The sequence below is a fragment of the Mirounga angustirostris genome, unplaced genomic scaffold, assembly GCF_029215605.1.
Source record: "Mirounga angustirostris isolate CCGP_5_RB_7025 unplaced genomic scaffold, mMirAng1.0.hap1 SCAF_12, whole genome shotgun sequence".
In the NCBI taxonomy this organism is placed as follows: domain Eukaryota; kingdom Metazoa; phylum Chordata; class Mammalia; order Carnivora; family Phocidae; genus Mirounga; species Mirounga angustirostris.
This window is the reverse complement of record NW_026991720.1, coordinates 105542540-105562549: the sequence shown is the minus strand read 5'-3', so window position 1 is coordinate 105562549 and position 20010 is coordinate 105542540. Positions and strand designations below refer to the sequence as shown.

The following is a 20010-nucleotide window of genomic DNA, read 5'->3' as shown; positions in this document are numbered from 1 at the left end:
TGATAGGTGAGTGGAACCCTAGATACTGTGCCGGGACCCACTGCCGCTCGCTTGAGGGCTGTGTCCTAGATTCTGCGCCCTGCTCTCGGATCCTCTGCACTCCCTGGCACAGCCCTCCCTCCTGAGAGCACCTGCTGGGCACCAAGAAGCCGCAGTCAAGGGCTCCTGTCTTAGTGACCCCCAGGGCGCCCTTCTTACCAGAAGTCACTTGCACACACAAGTTGGGAGTGTTTATATCTCGGGTTGTTTTGAGGCCCACATTTCTGTCCCAGGAAAGCACGAGGCCTGAGGTACAGACAAGCATTGGCAGGGCCTGGGGAGCCAGTGTGAAGGGGAGGCTGCCCATCTTCATACGAGGGTGCACCCGGGTTCTGGCAGGGCCGCGTGGGGGAGCGGCTGGGCTGGGGGCTGGGGCTCGGAGGGGCCCTGGCATGAAGCCCCCAGCTGCACGTGAAGCCGTTTGTCCTGTTTTTCTTTTATTTGCAGTTTCCCGAGACAGAACAAAATAATGATTTTTTACACTTACAAGGCTCAGAAAGAAAAGACAATGGAACTCAGCAAAAAGAGAGAAGGGGGGGGGCCGGCCAGCACTGCGGGCAGCCGGCCCTCCGCAGAGTGGCCACACCTCCGACATCTAGCTAGACGAGCAGGTGTGGCCTGCTCGAGAGGGGTCATGCAAAAGAACTATCCCCCAGAAAAAATCCCCAAATTATCCCAGACAGGCAGCTCCGTGGAGATAACGGGAGGGGAGGAGGGGAGGAGGGCCCCGGAGGGGAGGGTGGTCAGGCCACACGCTGTCCCCGGTGAGCCCTGCCGCTGCCCGCGGCCCAGGGAGCCTGGCGGATGTTTACCCTGTGTCCATGGGTGGGGACAGCTGTCCCGAGCACAGCCGTGGACGGGCAGGTTGAGTGTCCATTCTGAGTGTCTGCTGATGGACAGTCCCCTGGGAGACCAGCATCCTGTGCCCCGTTCCCCACTCTGTGCCCTCCCTTGGCTTAATTTGTGGGGGAAGATAAAGAAAATCCTTGTTGCAAATGGGAGTTAAGGGGCAGGTATTGGAACAGCAGGGTCCCGCACCCTCTGCGATCACAGCCCGACCACCCCCCTGGCCAGCTACCCTGGGCGCTCTCTGCTGCCATCTGACCGCAGGGCCCATCCCCAAGCCTCGCCACGGTGCCCACCAGCACGCAGGGCATGCCTCGCGATGGGCCCAGCCTCTCTTCTCATCCCGTGGTCCCTGTCCCACCCTGCAGCCTGGAGAGGCCTGGTGGGGGTGGGGGGCCCGCCGCACCCTGCCCTTCAGGCCCGGGGCAGCCGGCCCTCCCTCTGCTCTGGGCCAGACTCCAAAAGCACCGTCCGCAAACACGTGCTGTGCCCACCGGGAGCCCAGGGTGCCACTCACCCGCTTTCTGACCCCCCTCCCCTTCCTGTGTCTTGACCAAGCCCGGAGCCCCTCTGTGGCCGCACCAGCTGGCGAGGGGAGAGGTGGGCAGAAGGGGAGGCACCCCGAACAGGAGGGAGGCCGGCCCGAGGGTTCCCCTCCCCAATGGGGCTGCCGCCAACAGTGTCCTCTTGGCCAGTCTCCCGCCAGGCGTGAGGTCTGCACCTCCCCGGCCCTAGAGGGACCGGAGTGGGAGCCCTGGGCCCGCGGGGGCGTCTCAGAGGGCTCATCGGGGCCCCGGGGGCCGGCCCGGCCTCTGCACTGCTCGTCCATGCTGGGGGCATGAGAGGAAGGGAGGGGAACAGCCGTGCTCAGGTCCCCCTGGCCCCAGGTGGCCGGCACTCCTGACGGCAGCCATGCACGGCGGGGGATGCAGATCTAACACACGCGGGTCCTCAGCCCGGCCCCTGTGGATGCGGTCACTGCCCCACCGGTCCCCGAGGGGCCAGGGGCGGACAGACACATGGAGCATGGGGGGGGTGCCCGTCGGTTCGAAGCCCCACAAATGCCAGTGATTTGTACAGCTTTTTCCTTTGTTTTGTTCTCCTGTTTCATCCAACATCAATTGTGTGTGTGTGTGGTGGTCGTCATCTTGGTGTTAAAAAGAAATTACGTCCGGTCTTGGTTTTCTGCAGACACAGGCACCAGGGGAGGAACGAGGCAGACACAAACATGCGACAGGCAGGCCACGGGAGGGCGGCCAGGCTCCAAACACCGAGTCTGTCCCGCGAAGCCGGCCGCAGCTCTGGAAGGGGGGGAGGAGGAGCGTGGGGGTCACCTCACGTTTGCCCCCCCCCCGGAGGAGGGGGAGGCGAGGGGTCAGCTCTCGTCTGCACCCCCCAGGGAGGAGGGGGAGGCGAGGGGTCAGCTCACGTTTGCCCCCGCCCCGGAGGAGGGGGAGGCTAGGGGTCAGCTCTCGTCTGCCCCACCCCCCAGGGAGGAGGGGGTCGGCGGGGGGGGCGGGTCAGCTCTCGTCTGCCCCACCCCCAAGGGAGGAGGGGCGAAGGCGGGGTCAGCTCTCATGTGCAACCCCCCCCACCACAGGACGGGGAGAGCAGGGATGGGGTGCTGCCTGCCTGCAGCCCGGGGGCGCCTCCCCCGGAGCCCCGCGGCGCCCCCCGGGGAGGGTCTGCGCCAGCACCCACCTTCACTGCAGCGGGGCCACGGGCGCGCCCGAGCAGTGGAAGTGCACGTTCTGCCACTTGCCGTCGCGACGGTGCCACACGCGCGTCTCCTCGGACTGGCTGGTGCGGGGCCGGCCCTGCCCGTCGATGTACTGCGTCAGGCGGATGTAGGCGATGCACGCGGCGTCCTCCCCGATGACGTGCACGTGCGGGTTCAGGATGGTCGTGTGGATGGGCTTGCTGTTCTTGGCGAGCACTGCGGGCAGGGGCAGAGGCGGGGGCTCGCGGGGCGCCCCCGGGAACCTCCGCTCTCGGCAGCGCACGGGGGGGCGGGGAGGGGGCCTGGGGTGGCCTGGAGGTCTTGGGGAGCCCTGCGTTGCTGTCGGGGGCGCGCCGCCCACGCCCTGCACCGGCCCCCCGACTCACGGTTCTCGAAGTAGAATCTGTGGAAGTCCATCCCTTCGACCAAATTGCCCAGAGCTTCAGGCTCGAACGAGGTCAGGCCTGGGTCACAGATTTTCCTGGGGGGCATACCCAGGTGAGGAGAGGCCCCTGCCGCGGCCCGCCCCTCCCTTCACCGCAGGGAAGCCCCCACCGCCCACCCCAGGCCTCCCGGGACCCAGTCCAGATGCCCCGCTCACGCGTAGGCCTCGAAGTCCCCGTTGTTGACGGCCTCGATGAGCTGCTCGGTGATCTTGATGACCTCCTGCTTCCGCGCTGCAGGGACACAGCCGCCCAGTGACCGACGACCACCCCAAGCGGCCCTGCAGAGGGCCTAGGGCAGAGCGTCCCCAGCCCCCACCCGCCTCTCCTCCCCAGGAGGGACCCGCGCCCAATCGGTCCAGCTCACATGGCTCCCTCCAAGGTCACCCACAGCCCCCACGTTTCCAAGTCCACCAAGCCGGGTCTTACATAGAAGGTCTGGAGAATGCAGAAAGGGAAGCAAAGCCCGCCGTGTGGCCCCCCAGTCCCTCCGGCCGTGTCCCCTGGGACTGGCCCTCCTGGCTCCTGCCCACCTGGATTCGGCTCACAAGCCCTTTGCGAATGCAACACGTCTTTAGAAACATCTAGTAACGAACTATAGAAATGATCCCTGTAAGGGCCGGCTGTGAAGCAGTGAGGGGACGGGGTCTGCAGGGTGAGGACTGGGAGCAAAGACCAGGGAGTAGGGCCAGAGGGGCCCGAGGAGGAGGACGCGGAGTCTCTCCCTGGAAGCCCACGGACAGCCGGCTGGCCTCGCACCTGCTCCAGTCTCCACCTGCGTGCAGTCCTGGGCCCGGGTGCCAGCTGCCCCCCGCCCCCCGGGCATCACCAGCCCACCTCACACCCTCCGTCCCAGGGCTCTGGGCTCCTGCCCGCTTGGCCTCTGCACCGGGACAGGCCCGGCCCCAGGGTGCTGGCCTGGGGTCCCTGTTGTCTCTTGAATCACAACTTATTTCAGAGAATAACATAGCCCCACACCCTGCGGATTCAAACCTGGACCGCTTTCATTGCCGCTGAGACTTTTTTAAAGAAATAAGCCCTTCCAGATACAGTTGTGAATGCCCGTGTCCCCCTAAGTCTCGTTCTTCACTCCCCCTCCCCAGAGAAGGACTGTCCTCAGGTGGGGGCTTAGCCGCTTCCGCGCAGATGTGTCCACCCTCGAACGTGCACACACGTCGGGTGTGCGCGCACACGGATCCCAGGGATCTCTCCAAGCAGCAGGCTGACGGTAAGCCTCAGACCCAGCCCGCGCAGGATGCCCGGAGCTCCTCCCCACGGGCTCCCTCCCGGGGCACGGCACGTCCAGCAGCTTCCCTGGCTCCCTAGCAGCTCTCTGCCTCTGCGGCTGGGCATCTGTCTGCACTCCGGCCACCAGTGCCATGGGGAACGGCACACGCGTGAGGTGATGCGCGGGCTCAAGTCCCAGAGCACAGGTGGCAGGGTCTCCAAGGGTGCACTCCGCGTTCTGAAGCATGTGCCCACAGCCCTGGCATGGGGCTGCCCGCGCGTCCTCCCCGCCGCCAGCACCCTCGGCTGTCCGCGTGCCCCCTCCCACAGATGCCCGCCTGAAGGGCGCCGTGTGCTGCACGGAGCCTGCATGGTGAGGGCAGCAGGAGCTCCGTGACGGCCGAGGGCTCGGGTGCACGCGTGTGCTGGTGTCACGGGGGAGGGCACGTTTGCACGTGGAGATTCGTGTGTGCACCGCCCTGCGGGTTTCTCCTATCTTGGAAAACCCTCCCTCTGGACCCAGCTGCATTTGCGCGAAGGTCCCGTTTCCATTTCTCACCGAACTCTGTGTCCGCACCGTGGCAGGGTTTGGGCTCCGGGCGGTCTCTGTGCAAGCCCAGGCCCCCACTGTCCGGTCGGCCCTGAAGCTGGCCTCCAGTACGGTGGGCTGCAGGCTCCAGGGACCCCACGCCCACCTGTCCCGACACCTGCCATTCTCCTCTCTCCGTCTTGGGACCCAGGGCAGGACAGTGTTGGGCATCTTGGGTCCCTCGGCATCACCGGTCTATGGCCTCCCAGCAGCCTGCCCACCTCTCTGCCCTCTGGCTGGGCGTTTCTGCTTCGGGGACGCTCATCCGCCCTCCCAGGTCCCTGTCACCACTGCAGTCCAGCTTTTCCCCGGCGACCCCCAAGCCAGCCCCCCCCGCCCGTGTGAGGGTGGACAGCGCCCGCGTGTCTGACACCCAACACCGGTCGGCCCCCCTTCTTCACCCCAGCAGCCCACGGGAGCCCTCCGCCAACAGCCCTGCGACCGGAACTGCCCGACACGTCCTCTCTTGTGTCCCGTGCACCCCGTACTGTGGTAAGTCAACCCGATCTTCCACTTAGTGAAGTCGTGTGGAGTGTTTTAAAGCCAGTTGTGATACAAAATGAGAGTATAAAGTCACCCAGAGGGAATCAGGGTGACAGCACGCATCGCGGAGCCTGGAGTTTGGGAACCAGCGTCACACGCATTCTGCAGACAAGCGAGGTGAGATCGCAGCAGGGCTGCTGCCCAGACCCACCCCTGCCCTGCATGGCAGCCCTGCCTCCCCCAGGGGCGCGCAGCGCGGGGGGCTCCCCGGGAGGTGAGGCCGCGAGCTGTGACCCCGCCCCAGGCAGCTCTGGCAAGGGTGTGGCGTGGGAGGGGTCCGGGGTGGACCGGAGCCCCTGCACGCCCTCTCCCGGGACGAGCTAACAGGCCAGGAGGCCAGGCTGCTGGCAAAGGGTCTGGGGGACCCCAGTGACCCCAGGCTGGCCCTAATCCGTGTCCCTTGGCAGCTGCAGGGGCACCGCGAGCCCCCAGCCACCCCAGGCGGGCAGCTGTGCAGGATCAGCCTGGATTGGGTGTAATCCCTGATTATGGGGAACACGGCCTGGGCCAGTGGGCACCGAGCCCATTTACACATGACGACAGCTGACGGCTACATGCCCCTAACCCACCCCAGGGACAGCCCCCCGCCGCCTGCACCTCAGTGCTGGGTGAGGCGGACCCGGGCCCCAGAGGTGGAGCTGGGGGCACCCCGGCTCTGACGCCCACGGCCGCAAGTCTGGAGAGCCAGTTCCGCACAAGTCCCCTCTCGGGGCTGATTCCACCCCCGTCCTTCACCTGCGGACCCCCCAGCACTCGAAGGAGCTGCGGTGCTGAGGACTCAGGGGAGGGCACATGCCGGAGCAAGGATGCTGCTCCCTGAGGGGCCTCAGCCCCCCTAGCGCTCACCCCCTCCCCCGCCAGTCCTGCCCTCCGCGCCCCCCCACACCCCTCCCTTCAGTCCCGCTCAGGGCCCCTTTTTGTGGCCCCCACGTCTGTAGTTTGGTTCAAGGCAGACCCCCAAGATCAGCCCAGGGTGCTCAGCGCTCACAGCATGCCCTGTCCTCAGAGCCCCCAACCTGGCCTCCTCTGCAGACTCCAAGGGCAGCCCGCAGCCCTGGGCGGGGGTCCTGTGGCGGGTGGCCCCCGCTGGGGGCACCTCTCCACGTACCCCAGCTTCTGCTTCTTCATCTGTGAAACCAGGGCCAAGAGGGGCCGGGGAGACGGGGACATGGATGCTGCCGACCCCTCCCCAGGCTCTGCTGCGCACCTGCCACAGCCCCCCCCCCCCCACGAGACCACCCCGCCTCTGTGACGGACCTCCAGTCCCCGGCCAAGCCAGCCCGGGAACCCGCACCTGCCCTCGGCCCTCTGGCCAAGCACAGAGCGCTCCTGGGGGGGGAGGGCGGGGGGGGCACTGCTGTCCAGCCGCCGGCCCATGCCCTCGCGGCCGCTGGGGTGGGCTCAGCTTGCCCGCAGCCCCCATGCCCCCCCACCGCTGCGATGCTCCGCTCCCCCTCCGCCCTGCCCTGGCCCCCAGGCCCGGCACTCACCCAGCCACTCCCCAGCCATGCCCAGCCCCTGGCCCGCAGCCTCTCATCCAACAGCACCTCCCTGCCCGGTGTCTCCCGGCAGGTGGGGGGGGTGCGGCCCTGGGGTGTCACCCATCCCTGTAAGTGATCCCGGTGGCAGTCGGCAGGCGGGCTGGGGCAGCCGGCTCCTCCCTCCCTGCCTGGGGAGGGGCCCCAGCCCAGCGCCGGCCCCTCACCCCCCCCCCCCCCGCCCTGGGCCCCAGCAGTCAGCATTGTCTGCGTCACGCGGGCCCACAGATCACAGGCGTGAGGCTCTAGTTCGCCCCGACTGCTTCTGATTCCTTCCTACACACACATTCACACATGCCCGTCCTCGGCCACAAACTCACGTTCCGAGGCCAGATGCCTTCATGTGGACCTCCCTGTGCTCCCCTTTCTGTCCCCTCCAAGCTGGCCCCTTCCCAGAGTGAGGGGTCCCGTACCACAGCCGGGGGTTCTCCACACCCCTGTGAGCCCCCAAAGAGCAGCTAGGGGGCCACTCAAGGTGCTACCTACACAAGGGGCCTGGGAGAGCTGGAGATAGGCAGGGTGGGGGGCCCTGGGCTTCCGGGGCCCCTGAGCCCCTCCTCACCGTGTTCAGGATGTCAGAGAGCCTGGGGGCTGGGGTGGAACAGACCAGACGTGAACAGGAGGCAGGTGGGGGCACACAGGACAGAGAAGCTATGGGCTGACGAGCCAAGCCAGAGAGAGGAGGGGGCAGAGTGGGACATGGGGGGACACGGAGGGCCGAGGGGAGACAGAGGGGGACACTGGGGGGATACCGGGTATAGAGGGAATGTGGGGGGATGAAGGCGGATGTGGGGGACACGAGGAATGTGGGGGCACAGAGGGTGACGTGAATGGACATGGGGTGAAGGTGGACATGGGGACAGAGGAGGACGGGGGGACACAGGGACACAAGGAATGTGGGGGCGTGGGGATGTGGATAGATGTGGGGGTGAAGGTGGACGTGGGGGGATGGGGGGACGTGGACACGAGGAATGTGGGGGCACAGGGGGATGTGGGGTGAAGGTAGACATGGGGGGACATGGAATGTGGGGGACACGGGGAGCATGGGGGACGGGAGGATGGGGGGACAAAGGGGGATACAAAGAAGAATGTGGGGGTACGGAGGGGGGACGTGGGTGGATGTAGGAGGTGAAGGTGGACATGGGGAGCATGGGGGACAGAGGAGGATACAGGGAAGAATGTGGGGGTACAGAAGGGGATGGGGGATGAAGGTGGGGGAGCGTGGGGACAGGGGGCACAGAGGAGGAGGCTCCAGGAATGGCCGGGCAGGTGCTGCGGGCAGAGGGTATCCCCCCCCCGCCCTGAAGTGGACAGAGGCAGCCCAGCGTGTGCAGAACCCAGTGGAAGACACAGCTGGTCAGGACGGCCCGCCTTCTCCCTTTCAGCCTGCAGGCCTGCGGTGGGGAGAGGCTTCTGAAATGGCGCCGTGTCTACACCTCCCTGGGGCCCCGCTGAGTGCTGTGACCGGACGGTCAGGCAGGCGGTCTGAGGAAGGCAGGAAGCACTGTGGACGGCCCGGGAGACCCCGCGGGGGGGCGGCGGCGAGGCCTGGGGTGGACTGCAGCGCAGGTGGGAGGGGAGGTGCGGAGGAGGGTGGCTGGGAGCTGCCCTGCGGAATTAGTGCCAGGCGCCCAGCCGGGCCGGGCCGTTAGCCTCGGGCAGCCGGGCGGGGCAGCTGAGGCCGTGCGTGGCAGGGGCAGCAGGCCCGGGGGCACTACTTCCACAGAGCAGGCAGGAGGCCCTCAGCTTCCAGGGCCCCCGAGCCCCTCCCCACGGAGCTCAGGGTGTCAGGGACCCTGGGGGCTGGGGTGAACAGGAGGCAGAGCGTGAGCAGGGGCGGAGGACGGAAGGCCCTGCTCGCTCCCGCCCCGGGGCCGGTCTCCGCAGCAAGAAGCCCCTGGCCAGAGCCTGGAGCTGGGGGCGCGGGGGCGGCCCACGGCCCTGCGGGCCAGGGGAGAAGCCCCCGCGGAGGGCTGGCTGGAGAGGCAGAGGCAGCCCCGAGCCTCCGTGGGGCCGAGGGGGCCCCGGTGGAGCCCACGCTCAGTCTGCTCTGAGGAAGCATCCCTACAGAGATGGGCTGTGGGGGGGCCCTTCAGGGAGACCCCGCCCACAGCAGGGGCCCACCGACTTACGCGGAGTGGGCAGGGGGCGACCGGGAGGCGGACATGAGGTGGGGGGGTTGGCTTCAGAGCTCGCCGAGCCCCTCCCCGCGGAGCTCAGGGAGTCAGGGACCCTGGGGGCTGGGGTGGACAGGTGAGACGCGAATGGGAGACAGGAGGGGGCACGCGGGAAAGACGGGGACAGGACAAGGACGAGTGGGGTCAGGCTGGAGAACCCCAGGCCCAGCTCATGGTGGGGTCCAGGGGCAGTGGGGGCACCGGAGGCGGGGCTGGAGGTGTGGGGGGAGGGGCCGGACCTGGGCCCTTCGGGGCTCGAGGGACGCCCCCCGCCGCTGCCCCCGAGGTTGCTCTCCCAGCCAGACAAGGTGTGGCTGGGGTCTGGGCTGGGCGACCCTCCTGCAGGCTCCGGCCACCTAGGCCCCCCGCCCCCCCAGGGCTAGGGGGGCAGAACTGCAAGGACAGGGCCTCAGGGAACACCTGAGTGAACACCCACTCTCCCTTCATCCAGGGGCCGGTGTTCCCCTCACTGCGTCCCCCAGACTGGCAGAATGGCCGGCCATCAGGCCCTGGGGCTGATCTCTGTGAGCGTGTGGCCCAGAGGGTCAGGTGGCCCCGCACGCCACCTGCCCTCCCTGGGGAGGCAGGCAGAGCTGGGAGCAGAAGAGGGGGTGCCTGGCCAGGCCACTGACCCTGCATGGGTGCAGCCCACCCGCCCTCACTGGCCGTGGAAACAGCCGGAACCCCGGAAAAGCCCCGTTGCTGGCCGTCTACCGAGCAGCTGCTAGCCAGGCAGTTACAGACTTCAGGAAGTCCCAGAGAAGAAACCGAGCAAATTCAACCATGACCTTGGTCCCCCGCAGGGTGGGAGCGCCCCCGCTGGTCAGGGCGCCCGCCTGTCGGCCCGCACGCGCTGGGCAGGCCCCGGGGGCTGCAGCCAGGCAGGGCCAGCCCCCCGTGGACACGCCATGCCTGCATCACAGATGCCCTGCCGCCCCGCCCTCCCCACGTACCTTTTGTGTCCTCGTCCTCTATGGTGGTGTGAGTGCTGTCCGATGACTCCTGGGGGACACACAGGGAGGCAGCGGGTCAGGACGTGGGCTCTGTCCCACCCGCCTCCATGGGGCCTGGAGGTGCCCACCCCAGCATCCCACGGCGGTCACCCGGCCCCAGCCCCAGGCCGCTCACGTCCCCAAGGGCCAGGGGCCCGGACGCGCCTTCTCCCGACCAGACACGCCTGGAGGAAAGACTCCCTGTGCTCAGACGGCTCTCATAAGAGGTAAACGGGCTCTCTGGGACCTCCAGTGAAATGGAAAGGCACCCCCAGCCCGTGTACTTGGGCAGACAGGACCAGAAGCTTCCAGGAGGTCCTCAAGAGCCTTGGCTGGCCCAGGCAGGATGCAGCCGTACCCACAGCTCCTGCCCTGGAAGGGGCCGCCTGCCCCTCATGCCTGGACTGTCCAGCCAGGCCCGGTCTCTCCCGAGGGGGCCTCCGACGGTAGACAGGCAGCCCCAGCACCTCCCGCCCCACTCCAAAACCAGGTACCGATCACCTGTCACGGGGTTCCCAGGAGGCCTGCTTGCTCCTCAGAAAGAGCATCCTAACAGAGTCCTCCAGGGCCTCCCTCTGGTCCCCTGACTGAACGCCCTGCTCGAGGCCCTGCCCAGAGATGGGGCGGGGGGAGGTCTGCAGGTTGTAGGATCAGGGCTCATACCACAGCCCCAGAGATTGTCTAGAAGCCTCTTGCAAGGAAAACATGAACCTCACCCCAGACACGGGGTCCCAGGAACGCCCGTCCCGAGCCACAAAGCAGAAGGACACCCAGGCCCTTCTTGGCACCTTGAGTCTGGGTTGGCTGAGAGGCAGTGGCCCATGGTCCCCTGGTCCTGGCCCACAGCCAGGGTGTGGGGCGCCCTTTGGGCAACCCAGGGCTGGGTGGGAGTCTGCGAACTTGGAGGGGGCGCCTGTCCTAGAAACACAGCTCAGCTGCCCGCCGCCCCTCCCGCCACCCCAAGAGCCAGCCCCTTCTCCGGCCCCGGGCACAGGTGCCGATGTGGTGGGAGATGCCAGAGCACAGAGCAGCAACGGAGGACGCAGGCTAGCTCAGCAGGAAGCACTGGGGGCAGAGGTGAGCAATGCGGGGGGCGGGCAAGGGCATCTGTGCTGCTCCCTCCTCCCGGGGACCCCCTGAGGCCGCCCCGCACGCCTGGCCCCCGGCTTTGCTGGGCCTGGCCACGGCCAGTGCCAGACGGACAGCACGGAGGGTCCTGAGGAGTGGACCCTGCTCTGGGCCCCCACCGTCGACGGACGGCGGACCCGGTACAGCCAGGCCCGAGAGGGCAGGACCTGGGGCCTTGTCCCGAGGGGCGGCCGTGGACCTCTGAGGCTCTGTCCTGCCTCGAGAGGGGTCCCTGCACACCTGCCCCCCCAACTCTTAGCCCTGGGGCTTCCCCGGGGCAACGCCCCAGACCTGCCCCTGGCCAGGGGGCCTGCCTCCTGCCTGAGCGCAGGCTCCCAAGGGGGCGGTGAGGGGGCGGCAGTACCTTGATCCCGTCCACGGGGTTATGAATGACGGTGGTTTGAGGCTCCTACAGAAGAAGGAAGCACAGAGGAAGGAAAGAGGGAAGTGAGAGGCGGAGGCGGCGGCTGGAGGGGAGGAGGGCAGCCGGGCGCGGATGGCAGGAGGTGGAGCGGGCCGGAGAGGCCCGCGGGCCCAGGGTGGCCAGAGAGAAGCCTGTGTGCCCACAGAGGGCGGCAGAGAGCGTGGGGGCCGCAGGCGGGGAAGAGGTCCTCCCCTCCCTTTGCTGCCTGACCCCCTGCCCCGGGCTGCGGGGGACACGGTTTTGAAGATGTCATGGGGGTGGGGTGGCATATGCGATGGACGGGGTCCGAGACGGGGCTGGCTGTGTGGGACCCACCCCTCCTGGGCTGAGGCCGCCCCCACGTGCGGGACGGCCACCTGGCGAGCCTAGCCTTCCTGTGGGCCGTGTGCGGCTGGGCTCCCTGGAGACCGCGCGCGTGCTCTGCGGGGCTCGGAACCTGGGCGCCAGCCAAGCCCGACCTCTTGGGGCGGCCGGCTCTACGCGGGCCGCCATGCGCACACAGCGCCCCCGCACCAGCACAACCCACGCCACCAGCTGGGGGGGGCCCTGACACAGCCAGGAGGCTCCTCTGAACTTGTCTGCCTGCCCCTGCCCGGAAGCCCCCAGGCCTCTCCCTCCCAGGCAGCCACAGGCCAGCACGGCCACAGGGCTGCGTCCCCCTGGCGGCTTCGGGACTGAGGGGCACGGTCTCCCACGGAGGCCGCCCGGCCTGCTGCTGGGTCATCCCCAGGCCAACTGCCAAGCGGGCTTATCTCCCTGCAGATCACCGGGGGTGGGGGGCTCCATAGCCAAGACCAGCCCCACCCATCGTCCTGGCAGAAAGCCAAGCCCCCACTTCCCAGATGGCGCGCCCCCCGCGGCAGCCGGGCGGTGTCTCCCCGCCGGGCCAGGCCCCTGCACAGCCCCGAGACGGCCCGAATGGGGCTCGGCCCTCAGTCCACACCCGCGCGGCAAGGGGGAGCTGGAGCGCCAGGTGTTGTCCATCGGGTTAGGCTGGGGCTGCAGCCCACCCTCCCCCCAGGCCTCCTGACAGGTGGCCACCGCACAGCCAAGGTGTGGGAGGGCCGGGAAGCAGGGCGCGGAGGGGCTCAGTACCAGGGCGGCCGGAGGAAGTGTCCCCTTCGGGCTGGTGGCAGCGGTGCTGTTTTTGGTGCTGTTTGTAGGGGGCTGTGGAGAGAGCAAGAGGAGGTCGGGGAGATGGCGGCAGCCGCACCATTCCCAGGGCAGGCCCAGCACGGAGGGAGGGAGGGAGGGAGGCCCAGCCGCAGGGTGGGCCCCAGGGCCAAGTGCACTCACCTTCACCGCGTCAGCCTTCTTGTTGAGTAAACTCTTGGCTGCTGCGTTGGGAGGAAACAGGCAGCATGAGCAAAGGGCTTGGGGCCTGCTGCTTCCCGCCCCCGTCAGTGTGAGGTGACCTCAGGGGCCAGCCAGGCTCTGGGCATCCCCAAGACGAGTGGGCAGGCAGGCGGCCCCAGGGACTGAGGCAGGGTGGCTTCTGTGGTCAGTGGGGCGGGGGGGTGGGGGGTGGGAAGCAGATCTGTCCCCAGTTCTGAGCCTGGCTGTCCTGGAACAGGCCCATGGGAGACCCAGGGCTGCCCAAACCTCTCATCCCCAGTACAGGCCCCTTCCCCCGGCCATTCTCCACGACCCTGGAGGACACCGAGATTTCCCCTCCCACCTGGGCCCCGCGGCTCGTGGGCAGTGTGCAGGCTCTGCCAAGAAGAAGTCAGGGTGCTCCCCCCTCCCCGGAGAGGAACACAGGATGGGGTACCAGGTTGGGGTGGTGGGCACCTGCCTGTCATTCTCCATGTTCTGGGGCCGGGGCAGGCTGCAGCTGGTCACCCACCCAGGCACGGGAGGGGCTTGTCCCGAGCTCGGGTGCCTGCCGGCGATCAGCCTCCTGGCCCCCTCCCACAGGCCCAGGCCCCCGGCTCAGAGCACCAAGGGGCTGCCTGGTTCTTCAGGAACCAGTCCTGGAAGTCCTGACCTTGGGGTCACTTTCCTGGCCCTGCCCTGGCAGCACCAGCCCCAACACGGGCCCCTCTGTCCACTCCTGAGGCCCCTGGGCTCTGAGTGGGCTCAGCAGGGGGACACCCACGGGGAAGGCTCCAGAGGGCCACCCGCGTCCCCGGCTCCCCCCACCTGTGGGACGCCCCAACGCGACCGCACAGAGGCCAGGGCAGCCCGGCCCCTGCCTCACCCTCCCCCAGCCCCCCGGCATTGGGGCCCTCCACAGCGGTCAGCGGCAACGATGGCTGCCAAACCAAAGGAAGTCCGCTTACCTTCCAGGAAAGGAAAGGTGAGGAGGGAGGGAGTAGTAGTGAGGGAAAGAAAGAAAACAAGATTCGTGTGGTCAGGCAGGGGAGCGAGTGTGTGCGGCCCAGGACCCCACCTGGTCCTGCCCACCCCACCCGCGCTCCCAGCCAAGCGCTGCCCCGCCCGTGAGGCCGATGTGGTGGGGGTCACCCCGCCGCAGGCTCCACAGCCCCCAGCCAGCTAGCCAGCCCTGCAGCGGGGCTGCCTGCCCTGAGGGCCCACGGTGGTCCACGGGGGGCGGAGGGGGCCCCTTGACTGCAGGACACATCCCTGGAGGCTGTGACATCAGGGCGATGTGCACACCACGACCCAGGGAGGGGCAGTGGTTCTCAAAGTGGCGTCCCCACACCAGCAGCACCCAGGCCCACCCCAGACCTCCCGGGGGTGGTGCGGCATCCGTTCTAGGAGATCCTAACCCTGCTTTGGCTTGAGAACCACTGTCAGGGCCCCACGGCCCGCCTCCCTCTCTGTGAAGGTGCCTTTTGCCGCCCTCTGGGCTCTGTCCAGGGACATGGGTGATGTGCTCGGGCAGAGAGCCCTGTGGGGCCGTCCAAGTGCCACCCTGGGCGCGGTCTCCAGCCCCACAACCTGTCAGCTCTCTCAAAGGCTTCCCCCGCAGGATCCACGGGGCCGTGTGTCACCAGAGGCCTGCCCGCTGGCCTGTCCCCCTGGTCCGGCAGGCCTCACCCCGTGAGAAGTGTCACAGGATCCCAGTAAGCAAAGGGACGACCGGCGCCCCCTCCCTTGCCCGCCAGTCCTGGCCGCCCTGCAGCACATCCCCCCCATCCTGGGGAGGCTGGATCAGGACCACGCCCGGAGGCCCGGACCGTCCCAGGCCCAAAATGCCACCTCCCCAGGGCCGCTTCCACGGTGGGCACCCTGGAAAGCTCGCTCCCCAGGGGGCAGCTCCAACCCACCTCCCAGTAACTCACCACAGTAGAACAGGCCAGCCCTGCAGACTCGGGGGCTTTCGCTCCTGACCCCCACTGACCTCACCCCTCTGCTCCCTTCCCCGCATCCAGCGCACACCTGGAGCCCACCTCCCCTGAAGTAGGAGTCATGCTGAAGGCGTGGAGCCCCGGTCCCCCATCCTTGCTGGCTGACCAGCGGGGGCAGGGCTCCTCCAGGGGCCTGGAGGAAAGAGGCACCCATCCCGAAGGCACGCGTCTCGGCAGCTGAGCAGGCAGGCAAGCTGACCCCACACCTGATTCAGGCCGGGCCCGCGACACCACGCGGCCTCGGCGTCTGAGCCGGTGTAGGCCGGGGCCGGCCCAGCACCCCGAGGAGACACAGCCAGCCCTGCCTGGCCCTGGGCAGAGGCAGATGGAGACCCTCGTCTCGGGAGGGCCCCCCTCTCAGTCCCTGACTCTCAAAGCCCACTCTCCAGACCTTGCTCCCCAGACGGCAACACCCCTCCGCGGACTCAGACGGCTCCACTGGGGCCCAGGCTCCAGAAAGCCTCACAGCCGACACCGAGCCTCTTAACCAATGCCCAAACACTTCCCCTGAGGAACCCCCTTTAACCAGCGCCTGCGAGTCCGGGCGCAGTGTGGACACACAGCCGGGCCCCTCCTGAAAGCGGCTCCCAGAAATTCACTGCCTTCGGGGCCCCGTGGACCCCGTCTACACTGGCAGTCAAAAGCACAGCTTCGCGGCAGGAGCCCCGGGGGGCCGAGCAGCTGCCCCAGACCCCTGGTAGGCAAGCAGAGACCTGTTTCCGCACCCGCCAGGGTCTAGGCCGGCCACGGCTGCCCCCCACCCGCACCCCCAGCTCTCCCGTCTCCTCTCAGGGAAGGCCAAGACGCTCTGTCGACCCGCAGCGTCATCGTCTCTACGGAGACCCCGCGGGCTCCTCGGGTGGGGGCGCTATGTCACCGGGGAGGCTGTCCCCTGCGGAGGAGCGATGGCCTTGGAACGGAGCCCCCCGCCCAGTGCCGCTGGCTGAGATGGGCTGACCTCTGCCCAAGGGCCCAGCCTCTGCCTCGTCCCCTCGCTGGTGGCCCGAGACAGCCATGCTGGGCTCCGTCCACATGCACTGACCGCCCCCGGGACAGAGCAGCCCTCGGCGGCCAGGCGGGGGGCTGTGCATGCACACGGCCTCATGCAGTCGCTGCACACCGACGACAGGCAGGTGGGCTCAGGCAGGGGCCCTGCAGAGAGCAGCCCGGAGGCCTCGCTCGCTGCGCCGGGCAGCTGCGCTTCAGCAGCGCGCTTCAGCCGAGGCGCCCAGGCTCCCTGCTCCCTGGCCCCTGGTCCTCCCTCCCCTCATGCGCTCCAGAAAGGCTCTGGGAAGGAAGCCAAGGACGGCCCTCCGCGGGCCTTGCCTGCCGGACACGTCCACCGGGCTCACAGGGGGGGCGCACACCGCCCTTCCCGAGGGTGGCCCTGCCCGGAGTACCCCCAGGAGGAGGCCGCTAGGGAAGGCAGCCCCTGTGGGATCTTGAGGCAAGCGCTGGGATGGACGGCTGGCTGGGCCGAAGCACAAGGCCCCCGCAGAAAACTACGCCCCACGGCTCCGTCTGGGGAGCCCTGGGATCGGCCTTCAGCTGCAGCGGGCCCCGTGCGCCCTAAGCCTGCACCGCCCTGGGCTCAGGCTGGTCCCCTGGCAGGTCCTGCGGTCCGCTAGCCCTCAGGGCTTCTGGCTAAGCTCACAGCGAGGTGGCGGGAGCAGGCCTGAGGCCCCCGGGGAAGAGCTGCTCGGCAGAAACAGCCTCTCCCCTCACGTATCTGGGAGGAGGCCAGGGGCCTCGTAGAGAGACCAACAGGACATTCTCGGGGCGGGGGGCCGAGGCCCCCCTGTACACGTCAGGCCCAGCACAGACCACCAGCTCCATGCGAGAGCCGGGGAGAAGCACGGTGCAGGTGCTTGGGAGCAGGGGCGGCCCAGGCAGGGCGTGCACGGGGCTGGCAAGAGGGCCCTCGTGGGGCAGGGCCTCTGCACCCATGCCTTTTTCCCGGGGCTCCCACTCAGGGTTCGGGCCCAGCAGCAGCCCTGAGGCTTCCTACGGGTGGCCAAGGTCACTCTGAACGGGGGTCGTGACGGACAAGCGGGAAGAAAGATCACAGAGCACAGGGCTCTGACCAGAGGGGTCTCCTGACCCCCAGACTCAGGGGCCAAGACCAAGGTTGGGTGAAATGCATGTGGGAGGAGGCATGGCTTAGGAGTCACCTAGCCCGGCCCCTCCTTTAGCGCACGGGGTCCGAGGCTGCTGGGACAGCGGGGGCTGCCGCCCTGCCCTCCGTGTGGGACCTGTCCACGGCGGGAGCGGGGGCTCCCGGGGCCTCTGGGGCAGCTCTGGAGGCCCGGCCAGCAGCTGCGTGCAGCGAGGGGGCTGCATGCCGACAGGCGGGACCCTGGTCAAGAACATCTACCTTGTTCCACCAGCCCCATGGTGGTGCCGGAGGCCGCGGTGGACATTGTGGCCGGAGCGGTGGTCTGTCTGCCCACTGTTAGCACCGGGTTAGAGACGAGGGAGGGGCGGACACAGACGGGGGGTGGGCAGGGGAAAGGGAGGGGAGAGACAAAGGAAGCAGAAGAAGATTAGAGTCCACAGTTGGGTGGCGGATGGCTCCAGAGTCCCGTTCACAGGAGAGTGGGAACAGGACCGGGACCGAGCGACAGTTGGAAAGCGTCTGCCTCCTTTCTCCTTAGAAAACCCCAGCGGGGGCTTCTCGCGCCCAGTGGGCGTGCGCACAGGATGGGACCCGTTAGTGGTGTGACACATGGCCCCCCGGTCCCAGCAGCACGGTATCACAGCCAAAGGAAGAGGATGGGGTGCTGGATGCAGACGAACAGGGACGGACCCCAGACGCTCCCGCAGCCAGTGACGCGGGCGACAGACAACCACAGGACAGCCAGGGGCCACCTGCCCCTCGGGTGACGCTGGGCCAGGGCCCTGGCCTTGGGTCGCTGACAGACACCCCCCTCGAGCAGCCACACGCCCCCAGCCCCGCCCACGCCCAGCGCCCCAGGCGGGCGGCCGCCAGCGAGTCCGGAGCTCGGCGGAGAGGTCCCGGGTCCTCCGCTGCCCTCCCGCTCCCACACACAGAACGGGTGCTCAGGGGGCTCAGGACAACAAGGCCACAGAGGTGCCAACCAACAGCCGGACAGACACACAGCTGCGGCCCAGGCGGCGGCAGCGAGGACACAGAGACCCAACACGCAGGGACAGGGGCGTGTGCCGGGCGGCCTCCCGGACCGGGCTGGATCGGGCTGGGGGGCGGCCCCTGGGGTGCTGCCCACAGAGCCCAGGCCTCGAGGCCCCGAGCGGGCAGAAGGCCAGGCCGCTGAGCGGTGGGGGAGAAGGGCCGGGGGTCGTGAGAGAGGGGCAGGCCGCCGGCGGCGGCGGGTCATTCGGAAGCCTTCTCTTCCAGGAGAAGACCGTTCTCACCTGAGAAGTTTCTCGTGGCCAGCATGGTGGTGAGGATCGCACCCTGGGGAGAGACACGCAGCTGAGACCGGGACACCCCGGCCTGGACCTCAGCCTGGGGGGCGCCCGCCGGGACCTGGGCCACGGCCTCGCAGAGCAAGTCCGCAGGCTCCCCGACTGCACAGGGACCGGCTCCCCACTTCCGGAGTGAAACCAGGGGCCGCCCGCTGAGCACAGCTTCTAGGGGGCTCAGGACCACGGGCTCCCCGCCGGCCTCCTCCTCGCCACCCACCCGCCCGCAGCCAGGCTGCTCTCCGCACCAGACCTGCGGGGGGCCGGCACTGCCCACTCGCTCACCCTGAAGCAAGCGGCAGCGACCAGGGGCACCTGCCCCTCCACAGCCCCAGGAATGGGGGACCCCGAGTGTCGCTGCCGTGCGGGGGCTGGGTCCACCTGACACGTGTGCTCTGGGACCGCGGTGCCTGCCCTCGCCCAGCCTGCCGGGACCCCTCTGGCCGCTCCCAGCCTGCGGCCCTCGAGGACACGGGCACCCCCGGGGCGGCTGAGCAATGGGGGCCGTGGGGCTGGTGGGCGAGGCGCCGGGGCCCCCGTCTCACCTTGAGCTTCCTCCGGGCATTGAACTTTTTCAAGCATTCGACGGTCTCCTGCCTGTGCATCATGGAGGCCACGGTGGAGCGTTGCTGTGGGGAGAGGGGCTGTCACACCCGGCAAAAGGCTCCAAGGGGGGTCAGCTCCGGCCCTCAGCGGGAGGGCTCAGGACAGCAGGGCCGCGGCACCCCCCGGGGCCACCCACTGCAGCAGGGGGCCAGCTGTGCCCCCTGCTGCCCAGCCCCGAGCCCACCACCCCTTTCCGCCTGTCTGCCCCCACCTCACCCTCACCCTCCTGGCCCTCCTGACGGCTGTGTCCCCCACCCAGGCCCCCGGTCTGCCTCGACTCTCCGTCCCCTCACATACAGGACGGGACCCCCTCTATCTGGAGCCCCCACCTTCCCAGAGACGGAGGCCTTGCAAAACCCCCAGTGGGCCCTAAGCCCCAGGCCGCGCAGCACCCAGGAGACCCGGGGGGACCCGTCAGCGGTGAGGAGAGGACCCCAGGGCGCGCGTGCTGGGGGGACTTACGCAGACCCACGGGTGTTTCAGCGCTTCGTGTGCTGTGATGCGCTTGGCGGGGTTGATGGTCAGCATCTGGTTGATGAGGTTTTTGGCTTCAGGAGTGACCGTGTCCCACTCGGGGGACGGAAACTAGAAGAGGAAGCAACGCACGAGGGAGTCTGAAGCCCCCTCTCCAGGCAGGAGCCAGAATCCCGAGGGCTCTCGTGGGTCCTGATTCTGGGACACAGGTGGTGTCACTCACTCCAGGCCTCCCCCCGGATGGGGAGGGGCACAAGGGTCCCAGCACTCACGTCGTAGGCTCCTGCCTTGATCTGCTGGTACAGCTTGTGCTGGTCCTCGTCCCAGAAGGGGGGGTAGCCCACAAGCAGGATGTACAGGATCACCCCTGTGCGGAGCAGAGCGGGGGGGCCTCACGCTGCCGCCCCGCCCACAGCCCCCACTCTCTGGGTCCCCTCCCCCACAGCCTCGTCCCCACCCCCACCCACAGCCCACCCCTGTGCCCCTGGAACACAAGGGTCATGTCC

At 68.5% G+C, this 20010-nt stretch overlaps 1 protein-coding gene across 9 annotated transcripts in view; it reads right to left on the bottom strand.

The window, feature by feature from the left end:
* Positions 1–455: 455 nt before the first annotated feature.
* Positions 456–20010, bottom strand: part of CAMK2B (calcium/calmodulin dependent protein kinase II beta) — an 80547-nt gene continuing 60992 nt past the window's right edge. For 2 of the 9 annotated variants that reach the window (XM_064575561.1, XM_045864999.3), the window contains 13 exons: positions 19777–19871; positions 19493–19615; positions 18970–19053; positions 18374–18416; positions 17355–17429; positions 12963–13003; positions 12762–12833; positions 11607–11651; positions 10076–10124; positions 3207–3282; positions 2992–3086; positions 2587–2821; positions 456–2186 (listed from right to left, as the gene is read on the bottom strand). In XM_064575561.1, coding sequence (XP_064431631.1) covers positions 2589–2821; positions 2992–3086; positions 3207–3282; positions 10076–10124; positions 11607–11651; positions 12762–12833; positions 12963–13003; positions 17355–17429; positions 18374–18416; positions 18970–19053; positions 19493–19615; positions 19777–19871 — 1031 coding nt within the window. In that variant the 3' untranslated portion in view covers positions 456–2186; positions 2587–2588. The remainder of the gene's footprint in view (positions 2187–2586; positions 2822–2991; positions 3087–3206; positions 3283–10075; positions 10125–11606; positions 11652–12761; positions 12834–12962; positions 13004–17354; positions 17430–18373; positions 18417–18969; positions 19054–19492; positions 19616–19776; positions 19872–20010) is intronic. The other 7 variants (XM_064575562.1, XM_064575563.1, XM_064575564.1 and 4 more) reach the window with 7 other exon arrangements.